Raw genomic sequence first — 25338 nt, forward strand, 5'->3', positions numbered from 1 at the left:
AAAAAAAAACCTCAGTCTCATGCTTATCCCCCTTGACCTAGCCAGTATGGTCTTAAAAACTGAAAAAAATCCAAATATTTGTGTATTTTGCCCCAAGTCATTTCCTGTAAACACATTCAAGTCTAATGAACTCTCACTGGAACATGACCCAATAAGGCAGCTACCTGGCTAGAAACAGCTTCACAGACTTGCAAGACCAAAAAGAAATGCAAACTGTATTACATAATCATACAAATTCATCACAATCACTTTTTTTTTTATTAAAAAGAATTTTTGCCAGAAGTATAAAAAAAATCTTAACCACATTTAATTTCCTTGAGAGACTTATGAGGGTCAGGATGAGCACACTCTCACACCCACCAACACCACAGTGAAAGGTCCAGCTAATCTCTACAGGCCATACTCTCAAATAAGAAACACCCCACTGAATCAGACCAGTGATAACATTACAGTTTTCCTGAACAAAGATCTGTTACAAATGAAGTAGACTACGCACAGATTTTTACATCTTTCTCGCAGTGGCTCAAATTGTCACCACAAATCTGAAATAAAACAGTGCTGTTAAAAATCTGATGGTATGCAGGGAATTATTTTCATGTGTCTGCGTGGCTCTTATCCACCTGCATTACAGCAGATTTAGGATAAACAGGACTCACTCTGTACCACTGAACAGAGGGGAAGTGATATCACCCAGACATTTTTTCACAGCACACAATACAGACTATTTGAAAAGATCAAAAGGTATTTATATTGTAATTTTTTTTTCTGATATATCAAGTAATTTCTAAAGAGTTGTTATTATTTCTTAAGATCATGTATCTCAAAAACTTCAAGATTGCTTAAAATACATAATGCTTAGGACAACCAAGGGTATCTATGAAGTAAGCAAACAGGCATGAAAGTGTTCTCACTCACTTTAAAATATTTCCGTATTTTTATACATTAGAAATGTTACGCACCATAACCAGAAACATTTAAACCCAATGAGCACAGCAAAAAGTTGTCTGAGTTTTGCTGTATTGACTCTTCATTTGAAACCACGACAAGGAAACAGTGAAAACTACCGCTTATAATTCACACCACAGACTCAAAAAATCAACACTTTACAAGAAGGTACACAAAATGCTTTATATTCATATATCAGTTCCTAGCAAGGCTTGTGAGAGTTCATTTTGAACTAAAGCTGCGTACCATTTTCACCTCTTTGTTTCTCCTGAGGCTTCCGGAGCGATCTCACTACGTGGTTCTCCTTGGTTTGCCCTCTAACAGAGTATCGGTGACTATTTAATGCATTTACAGCAGTGGAAGGTCTTCTCTTTTCTATTTTTTCACCTCTATATGAGGTACTCCTCAGGGCTATGTGTAGAGGAGCATCTACAAAGAGAATAAAGATGAGGTCCAAACTTTAAATACTTTCAAAATGGAACTCTCCTTCCCCAGCAGCAGTCCTGGCTGGCCCTGCAGAGCACTTCCAAAGAGATGCACTGCTCAACTCAGTCCCAGCAACGTGACCCGAGCTTTAAGCAGAAGCTCATTTCAAGACAAGACTTGTAAGGTTTTTTTTGTTGTTGTCACTTCTTTTTTAAATAAAAAAGAAAGCACAAAGAAACGGTGAATGTAAATGCATTCCCTAGAGCTTTATTCTTTCAGAAATAGTGTGGCACTGAAGAAAGATGGAAAGAGAAATAGTTCAGATCAGCAATGATATAGTCAGATGACAGTTTCTTCTGAAAGAGAAGAAAGAGCTCCTGTTGATGTAAATAGAGGAACCACAGCCTGCTCCCAAGTGTGCTTTGTAACGAGCAGACAGAAGAGGCGTAGAAGCTCCATGCATCTGAGGATGAGCAGTTTTAAGTACATACCACCAAAAAACGAGTGCTTCAGCCAGGAGAAATACAAGAACTCAGAACTGCTACCTAAAACTCATAAAATCATGAAATAGACAGACACGACTTCGATAGTAAATAGAATTGCAGATGAAGTTAAATTATTTAGCTCTCATTTAGCCCTTGAGGCAGTTAACAGCAAGCAACTCTTCCTACTGAAGAACTCCTGGACACAGAAGCTGGCAGCTGAAGCTGGTGAAAGCAAAGGCTGTGTGACACGTAGGGTTGACAGAATAAAAAAGTACCTTACAACTTTGCCGTACGAACTCACATATCTCTGTCAATCACATCCAGTAGCCAGGCTGACAAAACACTGATTTTTGTCAAGAATGTATGATTCTATCACCATAAGGATCTCAAAAGTTCAGTGGATACTAAAGGCATCTTTCTTCATACCTGAAGACGTACACGTCAACAGGTTTCTCACTTGGAAGCCTCTAAGTAACTCAGCAGTAGCTGAGGATGGAGTCCAAGTCAGCATAGTTAGGAGATGGGAAATCAAGTGCTCCAGCCTGTCCAACATTTCAAGGTGAAGCTTCAATGGGGCACATTAAGCCATCTTGTTCTGACCCCTTCAGAATCATGTGGGTCCCTTCAGAACAAAGGAACTCAAAATCCAGCAATGAGGCCATCAGATGGTTTTCTCCCTGGTTTTCCATAATGAACCTGCATTAGAACTTCACGAATAAACACAGTAAAAAGGATCTGTTCATAATAATTCTAGTTACTTGCTGATTACTCTTCAGTCATCTGCTGTAGTGCTTCACATCAGCCACAAGAGAAGGCAGAAAAGATACAAAAAGCTCAAGTTTCCTACACAAGACCACGATAAAGGTGGCTTTCATCCACTCTGACAGCTCACTGCTGCCTTTCCCTGGGCGTGTGCTCAAATTGAGAGCTGCAAGACCTCAGAACATAGTTCTTTTTCCCCCCTACAAAGAACTGTTAAAACAAGAAATGAATGCTCCTTGGTGAGATACAAAGTGACAAACGTGACTTTACATTTTCTAGAGGACCAGCTTCTCCTCCTACAGGAACTAGTTTAATGCAGTGGAAGTACATCCCTATGCTTGTAGGACTTGCCACTAATGGTAATCACTTCTGGGGACTTCCACAATTAGTGGACTGAACACAACAACTGTTTAAGGAGGAAAAAATGTTTTCCCATGGTACACCGTAGCTGAAAACAACAAAAACAACAAGATTAAGATATTTCTTAAAAAATTTGCGACACCAGTGTCCCAGCAGACATTCTGCAAGGCAGAGTCTGTCAGTACATGGTGACACGTAAACAAGTTGGATAAGCATTCCTGATTACCTACCATTCTGCCTGCTTTGAATTCCAGAATTACTTACAGAATAGCTTCTCACAGAACTTAAAAACAAAAATTCCACTAGAAAAATACCTACAAGGTATTTAGGCCTCCAAACTTTCTCCTTTCCCAGCAGTCCAACTGTATTTCATAAATCACCATTCAAACTATGCTATGGCCATCTTGATCCCACCAGCTCTCCAAAATGCTTCCTGCAGGCTCACATCCACGTACAGAGTCTCCAGGTGGAACAAAGGCCTATTTTACATCCATGAGGTTGTTTAGCTTTGTAAGAGTGAAAGTTTAAGAATTTTTTTCTGTTTAAGAAGATGTTGCATCTTTTACAATGCACAAAGCTTACTCTATTTCTGTATTATTCTCCAGCCACCAGGGATACATTTTTGGAAGAGTCCCAAGGTACTCAATCACATGCCAGGTGCCTTTCTGCTGAAATAGTTATTAAATACATTTTGAATTTTGTTTGTTTGTTTTGGAAGCGTACAGACTAAACTCGCAGCACATCACCTGAATCTTTAAGTGTTCCAATAGTGGAGTCTTTTCTCCTCTCAGAACACTTTCAAATATAATTAACACGAAACAGGTCAATTTCTAAATTGGGCCCCAAAAGAATGAAAAGCAGCTGTAATGAGCACAACTAACTTTATTTATGAACGTGCCAGCGACGTCTGCACATTGCCCACGCTCAGGCTTTCTTCAGCACTGCCTGCAGCGTGCCCTGCCCTCTGTGCTCCTGAGCCAGCCTTCACCATCGCACAACATTTCCACCTCTGTCTTCTCCCTGCCACAGAAATCCTGATGTGGTTTCAAGAAAAGCTGAGAGCACACAACACACCTCATAACTAACTTCTCTGTCAAGTACTTGTTCCTGCACTCCACCGAGGTTACCAAGCAACAACACAAGCCTGGACTGTAGGCTGTAGTAAAATGCAGAACAGTGCTCAACCATCTCAGCCATGCAGAAACCACGGCAACCAGCCAGATAGAGCACTCAGTGGAACTTAAACCTGAACATGTCAAAACTCAGTGGCAAGCAATGTAATAGCCTTCTGTCCAAAGGAACACAGATATCAGGTCCCAGTTAAGAAGATAACTCAACCTTCATAGAAAACAGATTTAACTCCAAGTACTGTCTGCTGTACAGTACTCACCACCAGCAGCTATGAAATCACGTGCTGAGAATATCCTTCATATTTTCAGGAACGGAAGACCTCTTATCTTGACTTACACCTAAGGAATTTGACACACGGTCCACAAACCACACGCAGTATCTTGAGATAAGCCACAGGCTGACTGGCAATTCTGCAGAACACAGGCTGTTAACACAGCTCCTCACCTCCTCCGGGGACAACAAACCCTGTGTTCGTAGGAGAGCTGTGTACCTTCTCCCACCAAGAAGAGGGGCAACCACCCCACTGCACCACCCCAAAGTCCCCCGGGCTGGGTGCCATTGAGCCACATGCTAACAGCCACCAGGTGACAGCGGACCTTCGCTGAGTTCAAGCCAGCAAAGCAAGCTTGCCACCCTGCTCCTCTGTACACGTGGTTGTATCTTATCACTAAGCAAACAAAGGTATTTCTATATTCCTGACATTAAGACACTCGTGATGCTTCTCTAACAGTGTGGGCACGTACAAAAATTCAAGCCCACTGACAAAATGCATGGTTTTTTTTCCCCCACAAGCATCACCAAAGGACTCATCGGCAGGAGAGATTTTCTGTGGTCCCTGAAATACAAATTGCACGTCCTCTGGTTTCTTTTGTTCCTATGGCAAGGACAGCAGCAGGGCCAACATTGGCAGCAGCTTGCCAGACTCAGGCTCCATATATACTCTAACCCCCAAAAAACACAGCCCTGTGTTGCAAGGTATTTTTGAATTCTCCAAACCAGTTTAACCTCACAAAGAGCAAGACTCCTCTGCAGAGCTGAGCTGTGTCTTGGGAATATTAAGGTTATGGTATTCAGCAGCTGGTGAAGTCCCTGCCAGTACAACAGTCAGGCTGAGGGAAGCATGAAGCCCGTCAGCACTAAGTGCTTATTAGCAGAACTATGAGTACTGCAGCCAACTTTGAGAAGGTTTCAGTGGCATTTCTTTGCACACAAAGTGCCCCACTTGTTCACATGGTGAGGTGAGGCCCATCAACTGTTCAAGCACTGAAGTCTGCCCCAAGTTGACTTGCAGGCTTCAGAAAAATTGTTCAGCAGCCCCTGGCACAAAGGCAGGAACTAAGCTCTGTTGAGCCTCCAAACCCCGTTAAGTGGTCCAAGTCAGGACACAACAAACCTTCCCAAAAACCTGTACTTCAGATACAACAGGATGTCCACAGAGACCTGAAGAAAGCTGCCATCTTCAGAGGAAACAATTTACATTCAATGTTTGCAGGGTGCAAACATGTTTTATCAATGGTGAAGCATCAGTGATTTTGCAAAGGAAAAAGTTGTGACTACAAAGAAAGAAGAAACGTATTTTACCATCAAGTATTTTCCAAGACATGGAAAAGGTTCCACTCCTTTCCTTCACTATATCAATCACCATCACCAAGCAACTCTGCCTCAAAACTTAGCAGACAGCACACAACATTCAATTTTGAAGTGACAAATTTGAGAGAATGTCTCAACTTGAATAATCAAAATTCTAAGGCATCTTCTTTGTAAGACAAACTTTAAGAAGCAATTTGCAACCCTGCCCAAAAATCTTATATACTGTTGCATGAGCTTAAAACATTTTATACAGATCTTGATTTTCCTCTTAAACTAAAGAGTTGCATCAGTTTCTATATTACACCTGCAGAGGTGCAAAGCAACTTAAAAATTGAGAGCAGAAATACCTGCAGCTCCTGTATGTCAGGGAGGCCCAAAACCAACTGCCTCATTGTCTGCACAGAACAGTTCTTTCAGGAAAGACCAAACAGGAGCAGTCCTCATGCAGTTAAGCATTGCAGCACTGGGGAGGAGTTTTCATCATGATGATCTCAGATTTCCCATTAAAGAAAAGAAGTATTGCTTAGAAGCAGTCAGGAGCCATTCAAGTCTATCACTCTGATCAGACAAGGACAATTTAAAATACCAGCTAAACACCTGTAGGTTCTTTCACTTTCATTAAATGGAGTTGGACTCAGTGATCCCTGCGGGTCCCTTCTGATGCAGGATATTCTATGATACTATGAAAAGCCACTACAAAATTTAGAGGTAGCTGCCAAATTTGGCACAGCCAAGGTAAGCTCCTCCCTAAGAAGGAAGACAGACAGGACAAGTACTTCACATCAGTCTTTCTAGCTTAATCTTTTGAAGCCAGTTCCCAATTGTACAGTTTACTACAGTTCAAATGCTGAAATTTCAGAATCTCTACTAAAGTATAAAGAAATTAGAATCTAATTTGTTTCTTCTTGCATCGCACAGCAGGTCTTCCTATTCGGGTAATTAGTAACAGAAATGATGCTTGCAAAAAGATGAGAACACAACATGAAACAGTGAGTCTGTAAGTCCCATTAACTCTATTTTAGAATTTGTGTACAGGATGAATTACAAGAATTAAGAAGTTCAACAAAATACAAACATAACTAAATAATCAGGCATTGTAATACAAATGCAGTATGATGACCTCCCTTTTCCACATCAAGGAAAAGCTTCCGCATCCCCACAACAGCAGGCTTTGATCGCAGGCTGAAATTCTACCCTTTCCACCTTGACTGACAATTCACCAGCTGTCAGCACAGCCAAGGTGCGACCTGCAGGAATATGCCATGAAGCACACACATGGGTTACAAGTATCCACTCACCACAGAGGAAAGAAAGGAGTGGAGACTTACATAAAGAAGTAATGCTATAAACAATTACCTGCCAGAGCTGCCAAGATGATGTCATCACATCAACAGGATATGCTTTGAGGAAAGGGTAATGAAAAGGTCAAATCTGGAGCCACAAGTCAGTTCATTCAAGACAATCAGAGGGGAACTACTTTTTAAACTGAACTAATTGCACAGTATCTCAAAAAGCAGAACAGAAACCTGCTATGAAAACAAACAAGAAGCCTGTTCCGATCAGTGCTGCCTGCTGCTCCTCACTACGTGCTCACGTCCAGCTCCGTTTCTGCAGGCAGTGGAGTTACATGCAAGCTGCATTCCAAGTGATAAACAGAAGCTGGTACATTCTAACGCAGCTCCCCTAAGTAATTAAATCTTAGGCCTTTGCATTATTTGAAAATACAGGAGCACCTGAGGTAAACAGTTTACTTGTAGTAGCAGTAAGTTCAGCTACGCTGTTTTGTTAGGAATAAGCAGTAGTGCTTCAAGTGAAAAAACATTTGCTGGATGCATTAGGAAAGGCAGACATGAAACTATGTAAAGCGAGATATATTCTGCTACATCATGCTGGTAACTCAATGAACAACTTAAAAGATTCTGAAATCCTTAATTATACAGAATACCAATGAAAGATCAAAAATTATAAGGAAAATATAACATTTACAGGGACCAGAGGATTTGGCAAAGAGAAAGCTGGACTTTACAAAACAGGCTCAGTCAGAAGACAAGAGAGGTAATACTCATGGATCCAGGACACCAGGTGAAACCTGCCCACAAGAAGAGTCTGGACACATTATCAGTACCCACACCAGTACACAGGTACACCACGACTGTCACTCCGATGTATTCAGTACAGCAGGAACAAAGAATTTCAAAGAATGGAACAGAGAAGAAGAAATTAACATAATTCTGAAGACTGCAAAGCAGTTACAACTGAAGAAGAATTCTGATTTTCTTCCCTTTCAATGGCTACATTGAGGTCTTCCCTTTCCACTACCTGCCAGGTGCAGGAGTATCTTTCAAGAACAGCTGTAGCAACTGCACTTGTGAAAGAAATCCTAGTATTTAACAGGTCCAGCAAAACTGCCAGCAGACTTCTACACTAGCACGTCAGTATACTCTTGAGATAGGACTGTGAAATGTAAAGAGCAAAGCGAGAAGCAAGAGAAGTTGAATTATCCAGACTGCTACCTTAGTACAAGAAAGGACAAAAGAAGACTTTCAGCAATACTAGTTAGGCATTTGACACAAACAGAAGGAAAAAAGGACCAGGATGTCAAGGGATAGTAGTTCTGAAAAAAGGAACAGATTTAATACACAAGTAAGCTGTAATGAAGAAATAAGGCAAGCTGCACAGTCACCTCATCACAGAACTTCATCTGTGTTTCTAGATGAGGCAATTTCTTCAGTTTTATCTTCTCTAAAACTGAATGTTCAGATATATCATTATGCTTCTCCACAAAGAAATATGCAAGCTGCAGCCATAAGACGACTCTTTCAGCCCAAAAGAAAATTGATTTCCACCCTGTCCTGCTTGCTGCTGTTAAAGAAAAAAAAAAATCAGCAAGATACTTACACAATGAACCAGCTGAGCTCCGTCCTCTTTTTGACCTTTCTTGATTAGCTTTCTCAGAAGCCAAAGAAGCTCTGGTTTGAATGTGCCTTTTTACCGGGTTCTGCTGTGATTCTGCAGACTTGTCCACTCCATGAAAATATTTCATGTGATAATGCAATAACTTGGCTTTGCGGAATGATTTGGAACAGTCCACGAACTTGCATTTAAACTTGTGGTCTTGATCAACGGTTGCAGCTTTTTTTGATGCAAGAAAATCTGATCTCCTAAAAGGTTTTGTTACTGTAAGAACAAAACAGATAAATTCCCCGATGCATTTGCTATATTTAACAAATGGCTTCCTATATTACAAAAAAAAAAAGTTAAGAAATGAGCATGCATTCAAACAAGTTAGCTGTGAAATGCTAACAACAAAATTTTTAGGCTGTCTGCTGTTATGGCTAAGAGAAAACTTGCCCTTACTGTGCTCCTAAACTCATTTGTCACAGTGCTTTAATGAGTTACTCAACTCCCTCACCCAGCTGCTAACAGCGCTGCATATGGCACGATTACAGACAAGACAGAATTACAAAGAGACTGCTGATTTCTGTCAGAATGCTGAGGATTATGTTCTATCTAGCATGTCATTTAGCTCTTCACATCTTTGGCCAAGGCATTTTCCAAGGAAAACACTTGTGCTTCTTTGCTTACAGCTCTTCTGCTGCCTCCTTGCTGGATGCCTTGTCTGACCTTCCAGCCCTGATGACTTCCAAGCACAACAGAACAGTAAGCAGTATGTCAGAAGGACACTACCCAAGTACAAATGAAACCCGCTACACTTTTCAAGTAGCAATGAAAGAAAAAAGTTCCAGGATTTCAGAAATTTCTCATGGTTTTGCTAAGAATTACACAAAAGAGACACTGTCACCAGGATCTGTATCTGATAAACACAGGGAAGGTAGAAATTTGGAAACACAGATAGAAACAATTTGAGTAATTACTCATCGCTAGTAAACACATCGCATCAAACCAAGACTACAGCTAGAGGACGTGCAGCAGTATAACAGGAGCTGTCATGTCTGCAGAACAGCTACCAAATGTAACTTTTCCATTTGTTTGGTCTGCACTAAAACGTTTCCATACTGACACATACCATCAAACTAAAAGAGTTAAGAAGCAGCATTAAAAGTTATCACCCAGCACAAGCAAAAGTGATGCAACTAGAAGACACGCAGTGCGTTAATTAAAACAGTATATTAAAAGTAGCTGGAAACAGAGCACACGAGGACCCAAAGTACTGACAAGAGCAGTAAAGGCTTTCTACAAGCACACATATGCAGCAGTGGATTGAAGGGAGGGTTAAAGAAAGCATCAGCATAGGTTTGCTATAAGAAAACAGCACAGCTTGTTCAGAAATTTTTAGCAGGCAACAAAAACGGTGAATTCTACTGCACTACAGACATAAAGGTTATGCAAAAGCATCCTAGGAAACAGCATCTGAAGTGTATCAGTTTAAGAACTATCTTATGAAAAAAACAAAACTTGAAGTCATTCATAGAGAACAGCTAATGGTTCTATGGAATCTGATACCCAGGAAGGACTAAGAGACACACATTAAACTGGTTAAAAGAATGAAGAAAACAGGAAAAAAATCAAAACACCTGCTTTCAGGTGTTTCCCAAGGAGAACAGCAAGGAGTAAAGGAACAATTTTGGCACCACTGCATTAAGAACATCCTGACAGGGAAACTGCTTCAAGCAATGGGGGTAGTGACTTAAGAGCAAATGTCACTAACTGGTTAGCAGAATGACAGTTTGCCAGCACCAAAATGTGAATACACTGCACACCATCAGAATTTGCATTCTTAAAGAATCAGGCATTTCAGGACCAGCTGATGGAATGGAAATGGCTGGTGGATTCAGTGAAAGAAAATCCAGAAAGGTTCTCCTGGCTGCAAGGCTAAAAGCCAGCACACTCAGGACAATGAAAGATAATTTGCTGCAACTTAACTAACATGAAGATGGGGAAACTTAACTACAGCAGAAAGGAGCAGTGGGGCCCAAGGATTTATCAGGCAAGGATTCTGAAGATGACAAGGGAAGCTGTCATACATCACAGAGCTGTCACGATGAAGCCCTGTCCCTGCTCTTTTACCCAAGCTTGGAGCACTTTCCTTCTATTGAGATGGACAAATTCTTGAGCAGACACAAGGAACAGCTTCTGAATGATCAGCTACAAGTTAGAAGAGGAGCACAAGATTGTGTCAGCTGAAGTTTAGCAACAAGGAGGTAGCAAACACATGGGGCAGAGGGAAGGAAAGAAGAGGAAAAGTTCATTGCAACATGACAAAGGAATCCATTTAGAGGAACAAAGCACAGACGATCACAAAAAGTTCAAAATAAAGCTCCAGTTGTTACCACTGCCACCACATCTGGGGGCACGTTCTTTCTCTACAAATAAAGACAATAGAATTCCTGCTGCCAGGAAACAGTCTGAAGCTGATGCACGACTCCCAGGCAGGAGGGCCTTGGGAGAGCCAGCTGAAGCTCTCTCATTACACCAACACATGAAGGGGAGCAGCTTCCACCCATTTGAATTTTCTGCTGGCAGAACATGCACCAAAGCTAGTTTCTATAGGAAGAATCATAGTCTTGCTTTATCGGCATCAGATTTTCAGGCACTTGTCCTTCCAGAGTAAGGAAACTGAATGTATTGTTTTCTCTGAGTATGAAGAAATCTTACAGGCCTCCCACCCACTATTTCTTTCAACTTTAAAACCAAAACTAAAAATACCTGGCACTCAACTGCTACACTACTAATCACACAACTCAAGGTCAAAGCACAGTGTCTCTTAACTTTCACTGCAAAGACAAGAACATCCATTCAGCATTCACTTTAGCAGTCTACTTCACCTCTCATTGTGCTGCACAATCCAAACGACACAAACTCCCAGTTCAGACCAAATTTAATAGTGAGTTTACAGTAAAACATCAGCATATGGAACCTTCTGAATCCCCCACCCATGCCTACTCCATCCACTCCCCTAAATTCCCTGTTTTGGTTGACTCCAGCTGGGACAGTGATGCTCAGCAGCAGCACAGCACCTTGATTTAAGGTCTGCCAATCCAGGGGAACCCTTCTGCAAGGTGCTGGTGATCCATCCCAGAATGCCACCACTGCACTGAATATTTAGCACTTGCCTCCTGCTTCAAAGTTGGCCTTGCTGCAGTTTCTAGCCATCAGATCTTCACAAACAGCTGCATTTTAAACTGATGAGACTTCAAGTCTCTACTGCCTGCTCTCCCAAGAGATGAAACTAAAACTAAACTATTTCCTCACCTACTGTTCAACAAAACAGATCACGTCTCTCTAGAACACAGCATCCACCGCTTCTATCTGCTACTTTCAAGATTGTTACCATTACCCTTCCTGAACTGCAGACATAACATTTATCTACTCTGTAGGTAACGGCACCAGTGAACCACACATCTGTACAGTAATGGGAAAACTCACCTCTGACATTTTGACCTATTTACAGAAAGGTGAGGCTGGGCACGGTCAGCCTCAGAATCACACGAACCACTCTGGAGCTTCCTAGGGGTACATCTAGTCCCACAACAGTCTACACCTTAATTACAACCTCACACTTTGCCCAGCTGCTATCATCTGTTCCATGCTCTGGATCCCTGCACCAGCAGGCTAACTTCCTTCTGAAACCTCCAGCTCACCAAGTGCTCCTGCTCACCACCCTAGTGCTCAAACTACGCTTTTTCTCATCTTCCTAAAAATCGTCTTCCAAGACCTCAATTGTGAAACAAAAACCCACCTTGCCCAATTGCTGTTCTCAACCTACTTTAAACAGGAAAAAAAGCATTTGGGCACCTCCAGTATATCCAGAAACCACTCAACTACAGAAAGTACAGAAAACAGAAGATGGGTGTATTAAATGCAAAGCTCATCACACACACACACACACACACACACACACACACACACACACACACACACACACAGTGTTCTCATTTTTGAGCCCAAAGCATTTTTTTTGGCATTGCAAGACAGTATTTCATGTAATCCTCCACTTAACATATTCTCCCTATGCTGGCACTAAATTTGTTACAATAAGAACAGGGATGAATGCCTACAATGCACCAGAAGCTTACCTGGTGTCCCCAGTGCCAACCTCGACACAGAGGGCAGAGCAGTCAGGTGGCCTTAAAGGCTTTACTTGCACTTGGACAGGTTTAACAAACATTTCCAGATCAGTGTCTATCTGTAAGCAAGTTTAGATGTGCAGTGTGAGATGGACACACACAACATACTTAGGCTTAATACTGTGACTCATAGCCCTGGAGTAGTGGAGCCTATCTGGGAAAGCTGCAGGATACACAGCTGCTCTCTCAAACTGGACACAAGTATTTTCAGCTTCTCTGTAACTGAAACCCAAAGCCAGAAGTGATAAAATTAGAAAAACACACAGAAAGTACAAGGCAAATCAAATCCTTGATGCATGTCTATGCAAATAAAAAGGCATCTTAAACTCTGGAAACACAAACATGACAAGCCAAGGCAGCTCACCTCAAAAGTCAAATCAGTTTGCAAGAGTAAAGCCACACCAACAGCTGCAGAGTGCCTCTAAGCCTGTCCTCAGATACATCAAACAGTGCATTGCCTGGCTGTAAGAGCTTGCCAACAGGCTCCCAGCCCATTACTTGAAGCATGACTTGATTTAACTAAATCCTAAGCCACCAGTTTTAGCCCCTAAACAGCAGGGGAGCCAAAAAAACCCAGCAGAATAGGATTTTTATTGCCTACCACGTATAATTAAATTAATCAGGATTTTGAGGAGAAGTCTAAAGAAGGAACTTCAGTTGTGGCAAACGAAGCTTGCTATCCTGCAAGAACACATTACCTCTTAAAACATAAGCAGATAAACACTACAAATTGCATCTGCTGTCACAAGTGATTGGAATTACTACATCTTGAATCCTCTGCCCATCGGTGAAGGGGCAAACACTCCTAAATAGCGCTTTTACCCTTAAGAACTGCTGATAACAACCTTGCTCTTCCCATACACCATGAGCGTTAAAGCAGGATCTGTCACTCACACAAAACCAACACGAACTCCACACATTAGGGTCATTCATTTTGTTTAGCAGTATTTTCTTAAAGGAAGAGAATCAGCTCCCATCAAACTCCAATCAAGAGCTGAAGGCTACAAATAGTACAGAGTTATAAAGCTGCACTACTCTAAGTTATCCTTCACCTGAATTCCCACACTTTGTTTTGTGGGAACCACACATGTAACAGATACTTGGTTTTCTGTTTTCCCCCCCCACGTGCATCAGCTGTTCTGACAACATGCTTTCTTTCCAAGCCCCCAGAACTCTTGAGCACAGCTGCCCGCCTGAGAACATAACAGCTTGACATTCAACTAGAAGTATTTGGGGAGGTGTCTCTCTTGCTCCTTGATCATCGCCCAATACAATCAGCTAACCCAGCCATCAGCCCCCTGCACTAGTTATTTTCATGGCTGCATGTTCTTCAGCAGCTCTCCAGAACACACAGACAGCTGGAAGTTTGCAGAGATGTTTCTGGATCCAGTGGCACATCTCTGAGTGCTGCTGCTCACACAAAGAAAGCCAAAGCACTTCTGTTCCCCCATCAGGCAGGTCGCCTGCAGTGCAACGTTCCCACACAGTGCCAACCAACCCAACGGAAGCACAACTCTGCTTTGTAACAGCAGATCTACCCACAGCAGGATCCAGGGATTTCAAAATTACTGTATGTACAAATCACTTTAATAACATTTTAAGAGTTAGTTAAAAATAGAAACCGAAGTTATTTTTCTTTTACTGCAGCTTATGGTAACAGCCTTTACATCCTTAGCAAGTTTCTCAGTAAAAACACTCGATTTCCATATTTTTTTTATGTCCTCTCATTTGCATGCCTGGTGCTTCTAACATTAAGTGAGAAGACTTTAATTAATCAGAACAAAACTCCTCAGAAAAGTGGATTTTCAGGCACGCCACCATCCTGAACCTTGGGCCACCATTCAGTATGAGCAGGTACTCTTGAACAGACAGGAATCCGGCTCACTCAAGTGCAGTATCAAAGTGTACCAGCAATACTGGAGGCCTTGGGTACTCGTGTGAACCAGAAGTTATGTTATCACAGCCTTGCTTCTTGCACCCAATGAAGTCAGCTCATTATTTGTTCTCATCACCTGAATTGCACTGGCATGAGTTACACGTGCCCCTGGAGTTCTCACCAGTTAAAAGCCAAACTGCAAGTGCTCAGTAACAGAGAATGAAAAAAACCAAAGGAAAGTTGTAATAATGGCAAAAAATATCCAATGAAATCACAGATTCTTGAACTCTCAGCAGTCCAGTTGCACACCAGCATTACCCTGGAGTCCTACCCCATTTACCTGCAGCCAAAGTTAAGGTTCTCTAAAGCTAAAACTGTAAGATTGAAGTATCACTGTAGACTTTCAAATGTACAAATCAAAAAATTTCTCCACTTCCTACTCAACAAAACACAGCGTCTCACCCCATCGTATATTAAGTTCAGGGGAGCAAATCTATCAAGGCAATTGTAAATTGCATCCAGGAATTCAAGCTGACCATAAATATGCAAATCAAGGAAAAAAAACCTGCTACTACTTAACTTAAATCCCTAAATCTGTCAACCAAATCCTTTAAGACCATTCACAAAGGGGAAGAGACTCCCCACTTCGCAACAAATACACACAGGTTTTTTTGTTTGTTTGTTTGTTTTTAACACAATGAAGACCACTTTATCAATTTATTCCTTCACAGCTACCAGATGTGGCTTGTTTGCTGCCACCCAACACGTGCAGCTGAACAGCTCTCACTAAACCAGCCCTGAACTCAGATCCAAGAGAACTTTTCAAGAGAAAGAAATCATCTCTGCAGAAGCACACACAGCTATGGTAACAGCCCAGTTTTAATACTTCTTGGATCTTCTAGCTATTGAAGTGAAAGATATTTGCAGAACTCTACAAAAAGCTACATGAGTATCAGTCAGAAAACAGAAGCCCTTGGCAAGAGGCATCATTTTTTAAAATTGCATCTGACCACTGACCCCAGAACTCTGTGATTACATGTCGTGGCACCAAGCAGCACAGTCCCAACACACACCAGCTGATACCAAGACTCCAGATATACCACAGTTACACAATACAGACATATGCATCATCACACTGCTTAGGAGGAAGAACAAAGACCAAAAGAGCTTTAACTTAAATAGCAAAGGACTGCTGACACATCAAACCTGAGCAACGGAGAAGTGACTTCCTCTCCTCACTACAGACCTACGTGCAATTGTTACCAGGGGCACAGGGAGAGGGCACTTCATCTGCACAGTTACACCAAGGTGGGTGAATTAGGACATGTGCAAGCAGGAGAAAAATAGCTGGAAGAACAAAATTAGGATGAAAGCCAACATGCAGAGGTTACTCTAGCATTACTAAGCAACCTTAAGTCCCTATAAATGGTCTGTTCCATCTAATTTAAAGCTTTCCTGATAGGGCATACACAAGGGAATTTGTAGTTCAAGTTTCCCTACTTAGCTGCAGATAAAAAGTACTGAAGCCACAAAAAATAAATTGCATTTGGGCTTAGCCTACTGTCCCCACAGGAACTTTTAATTTGAAAAAGAAAATCTGTGCACTCCTCCGTCTATGAGGAAACAACAGAAATTACACTTCACTGCTTATTTCATATGTCTGCACAAAAAAAGTCTGAATATTCTAGGGCTTAAATGTAACAGATGACAAAACATCAGGGTAGAGAAATGCACAGCTGACATTCCCAGTCATCACTGCTCTGACACACCTGCAGCACAGCAAGAGAAAATGATCTTTTAACATGTTATTCTGACTTAACCCCGAATGACAAAAATACCCTGAAAGCAACTATTTCTATTAACGTCACCAAATTCACGTTAAAATATGAAACCCAGGCATTTTAGAAGTATGATTTCTGCTTTTTGGAAGATTCCTGTCAACCTCAAAAGCTTTCGTAAGATCTAAACTGAATGCATAAGGAGTAAAAAATTTTCTTTTTCACTTGTGGTTTGCATTACAAGAAAGCATAATTCATCAGTCACTAAAAAGCATGAAGCACCTGGCAGCAGTTGTCTCAAGAAAAGTGTTAATATTAAGATGCAAAATCAAAATTTGAACCTGTAGCAGCAGCAGGTTCTTCAGTTCTGACAGCAACAGAAGATGACTCAGTGTCTTCAATGTTTCCTTCTTGTAAACTGGCATCCGTACTGAGTACCGTGCTATGTGATGTGTTTCCAGGAGATGCTTGTTCACCAAAACTTTGGTCAGATTCAACAGGAACTTCTAACTGGACTAGAAGGGAGGAAAAGTTCTGATTGAGTAAAATGCACACAGAAGAAAATTTCAGAATAGCAGCGTGTGGTCATCATGTTAAGGACAAACATCCATCCATATTCAGACTGCTTGCTGTTGTACTAACACAGAATTAACACTGTACAAGCTCTCTGTATTTACCCTCTAAATTTCAGAGGGTAAAAAAAAAATCCAAAAACATACAGGCTACGAGCTTGTTACAGACAAGTGGGATAGGTCTACTCATACCATTACCAGAGCTTCCCAAAAGGGAAAGGGCAGGGAAGCACACAGTACTAAAATCGTCTCCCAGCAGTTCACGAAAAACAAAAAAACAAAACAAAACACAACAACAAAAAAAAACAACCAACCAAACAAGAAACACCCATCCTCTTCAGTGCTTTTAGTGTTCAACAAGAAGATTAACTCTCAGATTCAGTATACAAATTATTTATTGAATCAAAAGGAAATTAAAAATTACTTCATTTTCCCAAAGGTAACCCACATCTCTTCAACAACTTTTCCCTCCACGTCTTTTGACAATCTGTGGAACTCTCTCTCAATGCAGCTGAGACCAGCCACTCATCCTCCTACTGAAAAAGCACCCTACACACAAAGTAAATAACAGGGTTACTGACAGAGAAGGATTCAAAAGCAAAACAATTTGAGGTCACAGAGATCGAAACAAGCTTTCCATGACTTTACTCTGCACGGCCCCTGAAAGCAGGTTTTAACTGCAGATATACAGCCTGTAAGTTATGAAAGTGAAAGAGTAGCACTTGCAACAACCAAGACTTTCACAGCACCATAAATTCAGAGTACATCAGGAAGCTGCTTACCCTTCTCAGACTCCTTTGGGTTAGACACTGTGTCTTTCAAAGTCTGAACTTCTGTTGACGTTGTGACATGATCTGCATTTAAAATCTCATGGCTAACACCAGATGAGAGTCTTGAAGATCGCCTCCTGATCTGGTCTTTTTCATGGTTATCTGAGGAGTTCTTCAATTTTTCCTGAGCTAGAACAGAGAAATCTGCTGCTATTGTGAAGGCACAGGGTTGCTGAGTAACTCAAGAGCCAACTTCAAAGCTTTCCCTCCCAGTGACATTTTGAAGTAGTTTTTAAGGACCCAGTTTAACAGTAAAAGCTAAACATCCCTGGTGGGTAGACTTCTCTCTAAAAGCTACGGTGATACAGTTACAAATAAGGAGAAGAAAAATATTACAAGCCTCAATAATTCCTTTTGATAAGGAATTTCAAATAATGATTTTTTTAATTTAACAATTTTTGTTTTGAGGCTTTTTAACCCCTTAGGGTATCAAAGGCAATATAATCACTGCCTCTTCTTGAGAGCTTGTGGCTTCTCTATCCAAATAGGGATTTCAAGAATGAGGAGGTAATTTCAGTATGATGATGCTACATATGAATAGTCGATTTAAGACAAAATTTAGCACGTTCTTCTATTTCATATATCACAGTTAAACTTTACTACGACCACAGACTTTTTCTCTTTTCACTTTAGCTTTAAGAACTGATATACGTACAAATCCTGTGAGAGTTAAATACCAAAAAACACTCACACAAGTTTCTGTCTATCCTGGGACGCTTTGACGGAACTTCACCTCCTTTTGGTATTTTCCGACGTCTTAACTCCAAGGCTATGGGCTGCAGTGTCTGAGAACCAGGCTCTGCATATTTAGACAAAGAATAAAAGTTGGTTAGATATAAAGCTGGAAAACTTCAGAATGTAAATTCACAAGTCTTGAAACTTAAAATGCTAGGCTTTCGTGAACAGCTTCACTTGTACGTAACAGGACTTAATCTTCCTGCAGACATACATTACTGGCCCAAATCCAATCTTACTCCAAAGCATTAAAACTCCATGGGTGAGTAACAAGTATTCTCTCAAGTACCATAAGCCAAGCCTGAGGTTCTAAAAAAATTGAGAAATTTCTAAATAATTAGACTGTAGACAGAAAAACAACATCACTTCTGTTTCTTTGAGTTGAAAGGTTTCTGACCACAGTACATGCATTTAAATTTAACTACAAACCTGTTGGAGGTGTTATTGGTGGTCTTCCACGTTTTCGTTTAGTTTCTTTCACGTTTTCCTGTGGACTCTTTACATTGTCATTCTCAGGCTTCTTCTCAATTTGTGTATCTATTGAATATTCCATATCATTCTCTGATATATTCTCTTTATCTTCTTTTCCATTCTTAGATATATTCTTCTCTGAGACCTTGCCTTTTTCTGAAACGACTATCAGTTTCCCCTCTTTATCAGGTTGCTTAACCCTTTTTTCAGTCTTTAATGTCTTTTCATCCTTGTCTTTCTTTGCATTACCTGTTGCTTTCCTCTGTTCTTTAAATTTCTCCCGCTTTTCAGGAGATGACGGAATTTCATTACCTCTTTCTTTAGGCTTAGCATTACCCACAATATTCTAGAATAAAGAGAGTGACATAAAAATTAAACTTGTTGCAACCTTGAAGTCATTCCCCACCTCTGCATTTAGCAAACCTGCATTTTTTTCCAACTTTCCAAAGGATAAAAGCATATACTCTACGGTAACCCTCAGATTAAAACTTTAAGGCACTTTATCGGCGTCAAAGGCCCATGCAGTACAGGGATGCTGCTTTAACAGGACAGCAAAACAGATTCATTCCTTCGACAACCCAATGGCATAGAAGACTTGCTGTGCCTTGGTTCCCACGGGCAGGCTGGGCCCAGAGACAACACCACGGCTCTATGTCAGCTTAGAGCTTACCCAGGGCACTGCAGGAGGAGTGGGGGCCAAGAGGGCAAACACCTCAATCTCTTGGCTGCAGAACTCTCCTCTTCCTTCCACAGAAGAGTCTCAAAACAAACAAGCATTTAGGTTGTTTCTATCACTGCTGATCACAAGTGCTAGGCACTCATCTACAGAACTGCAGTCACCAACCTCTGCTTGTGTTTAAAAAAATAAGGCCAATACGCTGTAGGCACTTCAAGCATCACAACCTTTAGTAGTCCCTGGGCAGTAAGATACTGATACAACATTCAAACAGTCTCACTTTTACATCATGGTTATACAGTAACAGAAAGTCAGGAAGAACACCCCTGTATCTACAGTTCATCACTACCGAACACCCTTTCCATTCTGTGGCCACAATTCATACCAACAGCTCATGGTGGAGAGATGCCAGCTTTGTTTTCCCCTCCTTCCAACACTCCTGCTACAGGCTATCCCAGAGCTCCTCTGCTCCGAGGAACAGAAGCCTTCTGAGTCTAGATTAATAATTTATATCTGATTGCACGTCGACGCTGCCTTCAGTTCAACTGCCTTCCCTCTGTGTTGCCTGGTAACTTGCAGCATCAGTGAGCAATCAGACTCCTTCCCAGCCACAGCCCTGCCAGGCACAACAAGCCTTTCATCCTCTCACAAAGAAAAGGCACCGGTGTCTCAGTACAACTTTCACTGGATACCATGGGGAAAAAAAAGTACATTCCTTGAATACCACAGCTGTGGGAGAAGCCTCATACATCAGTTAAAAAAAGCAAAACAAAAATACCACCCAAGCCCATAACATCTCACATTCAACACAGCAACCCTCAAACACTGGGTGTCGTTAGCTGTGCTACTCACAGAGCTATCAGACATAATGCCACACCACAACAGGCACAAACCACCTGAATCAAACTGTTCTTAAGGTGAACCATAAACCCAGCAACTTGGATCGTCTCTCAATTTTGCCAACATTTTAAAAGCTTGAATTAATACTATCACTGTGCATTTGCATTAAGCATGTGCATAAGCATTTTACTATGACAGCTTAACAGAGCACGTTAGTATCCCTCTACAAAGGGATACTATTATTAAAGGTGTTTGCTTTTCTAACCACTGCCTTCATGGCTACCCTGCTCTAGAATACGAGCTCTTTTCTTCCACCATCAGCTTGCTGCTGCATCTGAATCCACCTTGTGAACTTACATCCACAAACCTCATCTCCCAGCCTAAGAGAAAGCCTCCTAGTCAGTGGTTAAGTAGGTTTTGGAAGGAATGTATTTTATCCACCAAAAGCCAGATGGAAACCTGATGAGCTCTCCATAGGAAAGAAAAGAGAGAACATTTTGAATATTTTAATGAAGAAAACAGTATTTCTTAGTATTGTTCTTTTAGGTGTTTAAGATTAAATAAGGTAGAAACATTCCACGTGGCAATGAAAATTCTTCTGGTAGATGCCTTGTGAGAATGAGTCAACCTGAACCAAGCACAATTATTAGCCTTTGAAAGTCACTAAGAGCCTCTGCGGCAAGTCTGAAACAGTTTTCCCTCCCAGCCTGGCAGACAAACCTACAGACCTCCAAGGAACAGCACACCTCTTCCCAATATGAGAGATTAGATTTCTGTCTATCAGTAATTTGTCATTTGAACCTGAATTCTAAGACTCAAGTTCCTGAGAAATCCAATATCTTTTTTCAAACTAAAAAAACCAAAACAAAACAAAACCAACAATCCTAAAAGCAAAACACGACTGAAACAGAGGTTACAGCAACACCACATGCAGCAACATCACAAACAAAACCATTCCTTTAATGACAATTATTCTGAAGCAGGCACTTAAAAGTGTTAACCAAGTCACACAAGAAAAGAATTCGTCATCCTTTCCTACAATGTCCACATGAAAACTGAATAGAAAACAGTTATTCCTTCATCTCACTGTGAGCAGTGAGCTGACATCTCACTAATGCTTTCCAAAATAAGCTCAATTTTGAACATGTAGAACAGAGAAGGCAAAGGGTGGTAGAAGAGACAAATAGCAGAACAGAACGTGGGTGTCAGTAAAGTTTATGTTCTATAAGCAATGAAGCCAGAGAGTACTGGACAACTTCCCTAAAGGTCCTGAGACAATCCAGTAGTTACTCTGGGAAAGAAAAGAACTTTTGTTCACTTCACAGCTCTCAATCCTTCTTTAATACATTCTTTATACATACACGAAAATCGACTTTAACACTGACACAACCAAGCAGTTTTTCAATACCCCACCATTAGCTTTGGTATGTAAATTCTGAATCTGCCAATGATACTTATATTAAAAAAATAAATAAATAAAAATCTAAGTCTATGACTTCTTTAGTTCAAGCAGCATATTCATAAGAACATGAGCCTGAAAACTTCACAAAACAGGCCATGAAGCTTCGCACCACCTTTTCATTTTGCTGGACTTCATCTGAAACGTACAGTAGTTTAGTAAAAACAGTAAAACTTCTCTAATGCTATTTCATTTTTTATAATTCAGCAAGTCAAACCATCAATTTTAGAATATCCTAGTAGCATGAACACACTACTTACCTGATCTTTGGAAAAAGCTTTGACATGAATGTTTTTGACAGTCTGAACTACACCATCATAAAATTTCACAGTGTATGTACCTAAAGTTTGAAAACAAAGTGTAAGTTTAAAGATTGAAAGGGATTGAACAGAGTACCAGAGCTCCAAAGATGAAGCTGCATGCTTAGCTCCAGGTAAGAGCTGTTTCGCCACTTTTCTTAGAAAGTACAGAAGTCATTTCACAGAACAGATAAAGGAAAAATAGGAAAATAATGAAATTACAAAAAAAAATAAATAAAATAAAATTACAGTAAGCACAAAAAACATCTACATGCCTAAGCTTAAGAGTTTGTCCTTAGATACTCTTCGTCAGAAAACTCCAAAACATTGAGTCCACAGGATTATTAAAGGCCAGGTTTTCTCCCTGATTTTACAACATATACTCAATGTAAAGAAAGCACAGCACAAGAACAAATCTTTACTTGTGGATGCTCAAAAAGAAGCATGGTTGTGCTCTCCAGATTCTCTATTTTCAAAGAGTTCTTGCAACTTTAACATTAGACTTACTGCAACTACATACATCCCTTGATAGTAAATTTAAGAAACAACTTCCCTTGAGTACATACTTATAGCAATTACTGACTGGATATCTCGGAAGATTCTTATCTCATATAAAGGGTGAAAGGCTAAGTTAAAAGAATTGATGGAAGATTAAGGTATGCAATTCACAAAAATTTCTCACATCTGCTTTCAGTCTGCTGTACTCTCTCCAACAATGCAAGAAGGCTGGAACACATTACAAATACATTACTAACAAATGTGACCAAAAAACAGTAATGACTCCTTACCATCCTTGTTAACAGAAGTAACTTTGGCTGGATAGAAGCGACAGTCAGACCAGCATGCCAACACCTGATCATTTATATGAAAACCCTACAAGACAATATTTAAAAGCATTTTCATCTGACAAATACAGAAATACACCACTTCCTTAAAACATCAGAATGTGTAGCTTTCCAATATTTAAAAATAACTCATAAAACTTATACAGCAGGCAATGAAGCAACAGCGAAGCGTTTTAACCGTTATGAAGGCCAACTGCACGTTCCATAGCTTTATATGCTCAAATATCCTTTATTTTCTACTTACTGCACACCCTTCTTCCTCATGTAATCCTTCCTTTCTTAACTGTATTTTCTCTAAAGGCCGTAAATAAGGACTGTCCCAACAAAACCATTCATCATATCTGTGGTTCCACCGTTTGAAATGGATAAGTACTTTTCCTTCCTCATAATCAATCTCTTCAATGTGGGCTGGATACCTGGAGAAGAGGTAGATTAGAATACTTCAGTTAAGAAGAGGTTTACTCTAACTGCACTACGAAGCATTATACACAGATGGCCTTCTGCACAATCAAAAGCAAAATAGCTGAAGACCGCTTGATCTGGTGTGATGGAGGATCCATGTCACCTCATCTAAAAAGCATTAGTTTCTACAGCCTTAGTACTACTTGACACATCACTCGTATAAGCAATTAAGATGCTACAGATGACTTGGAGCTCAGTACTGAATGAATCCCAACACTGAACACTGAAGACAAGGACAGCTGCAGAAAGAGGAAACAACTGAAGAGTCCCAGCCTGGGGTAAAAACAAACAGCTAGAGATCAGTAAAATAGAAAAGCCTCCCCCATTCCTAGAAACTTTACACGTACACAGAACTGATAGCTTCAGCTCTTTCTTACTAAGAGCAACATTTGGAACACCACAATCACTTCCTTCAGAGACGCCCCTCAACATGTCTCATAGATCATTTGTTAAGTTTAACAGTAGGATACTAGCAGAGATGCTAAACCCAAATTTAATTTTAGATTCTTAAAGTTAAAATCCATCTTCAGAGTCCTACGATATTCAAATACAAAGTACATTAGAACTACAGGAATCAGGGAAAGGTCAGACTCTTCTGTTTCTAACCAGGAAGACCTTAATTCTTTAATTGCATTGGTAATTCGTAACTTAAGTACATATTTCAGCATCACAGCATATTTCACTATTTCAGCTGAAGACATCCAGTCACAACTTGTTGAAAAAGAGCTACAAATACTCCATGCCAAAGCCTTACACTGCAACCAAAGACTAATACTCAATGCCACATCCCTCAAGCTATGCCATTAGTTCATCCTAGTATATTATCAGAACACGTGTAGCACAGGCTATGGAGGAGAGAGAAAGACTGATGGATATACTTATGGCAGGGACATCTTGACTCCTTCCTTTCCAGGATGTGATTATTTGTGTGTGATGTCACCATTTGCTGTACTTAGGTAAGCCCCAAACTACTCTGCATGGGGTCACAAGGAGGAAAGATCTGCAGTCTTTCCACACATGCCTTGTTCTTTCAGAGATGGTTTACTCCTCAGGAACTGCACATTACTAAGCACAAGCAGTGACAACAATCAGTATACAGCTCCCTGCACAGAGCAGCAGAAATGGGGGCAGGAACTCCCAGCAGAAGCAGTTCTTGCTGTTGGGACTGCAGCAGAGCTGGGACTCATTCAGATTCTCAGAGATCAATGAGAACTCTGCTGGGGATGACCCAGAACTGACTCAGCACAAAACTAACAATGTGTTCCACACAGATGCCCATCCCCGGGAAATACACTCAATCCACTGATTTTCTCCTGCTAAGGAGACATGCTTAAGTGACAGGAGCCAATAAACCATTCAGCCAAGACCGCTCCCTTCTTCATACAAGGAACAGGAGACTACACCAAAAGAATCATCACCCCAGAAGCATGCACCAGCATCATCCACACCTAGCTCACCTCACCTCCTGAAGGCTCCCTGATGGTGGGAAACATGCTGATCCATCAACAAGAGCACTAAAAACCATATCTGACAGCAAGACCCATTTCAGCCTGGTCAAAGGTGAGTGAACCAGAGCTCTCAGGCAGCTCCTGGCTAACACACTGCAGTATGAACAAGCCTTCCTTCACTGAAGCAATCACCATCAGCAAACAGATGCTCAGTGCTTGACTGGAACATTAAACCTGACAGAAGCTACATCACATCCAAC

The 25338-nt window shown here is 40.8% G+C and overlaps 1 protein-coding gene across 1 annotated transcript in view; it reads right to left on the bottom strand.

Moving 5' to 3' along the window:
• The window catches only part of PHF20 (PHD finger protein 20), a 63796-nt gene that overhangs the window by 24965 nt on the left and 13493 nt on the right, over positions 1-25338 (bottom strand). The window contains 8 exon segments of the mRNA XM_010722232.3: positions 8598-8876; positions 16783-16956; positions 17796-17972; positions 18535-18642; positions 19008-19395; positions 22285-22364; positions 23112-23196; positions 23413-23584. Coding sequence (XP_010720534.1) covers positions 8598-8876; positions 16783-16956; positions 17796-17972; positions 18535-18642; positions 19008-19395; positions 22285-22364; positions 23112-23196; positions 23413-23584 — 1463 coding nt within the window.

The sequence above is a fragment of the Meleagris gallopavo genome, chromosome 22 (assembly GCF_000146605.3).
Source record: "Meleagris gallopavo isolate NT-WF06-2002-E0010 breed Aviagen turkey brand Nicholas breeding stock chromosome 22, Turkey_5.1, whole genome shotgun sequence".
NCBI classification, from domain to species: domain Eukaryota; kingdom Metazoa; phylum Chordata; class Aves; order Galliformes; family Phasianidae; genus Meleagris; species Meleagris gallopavo.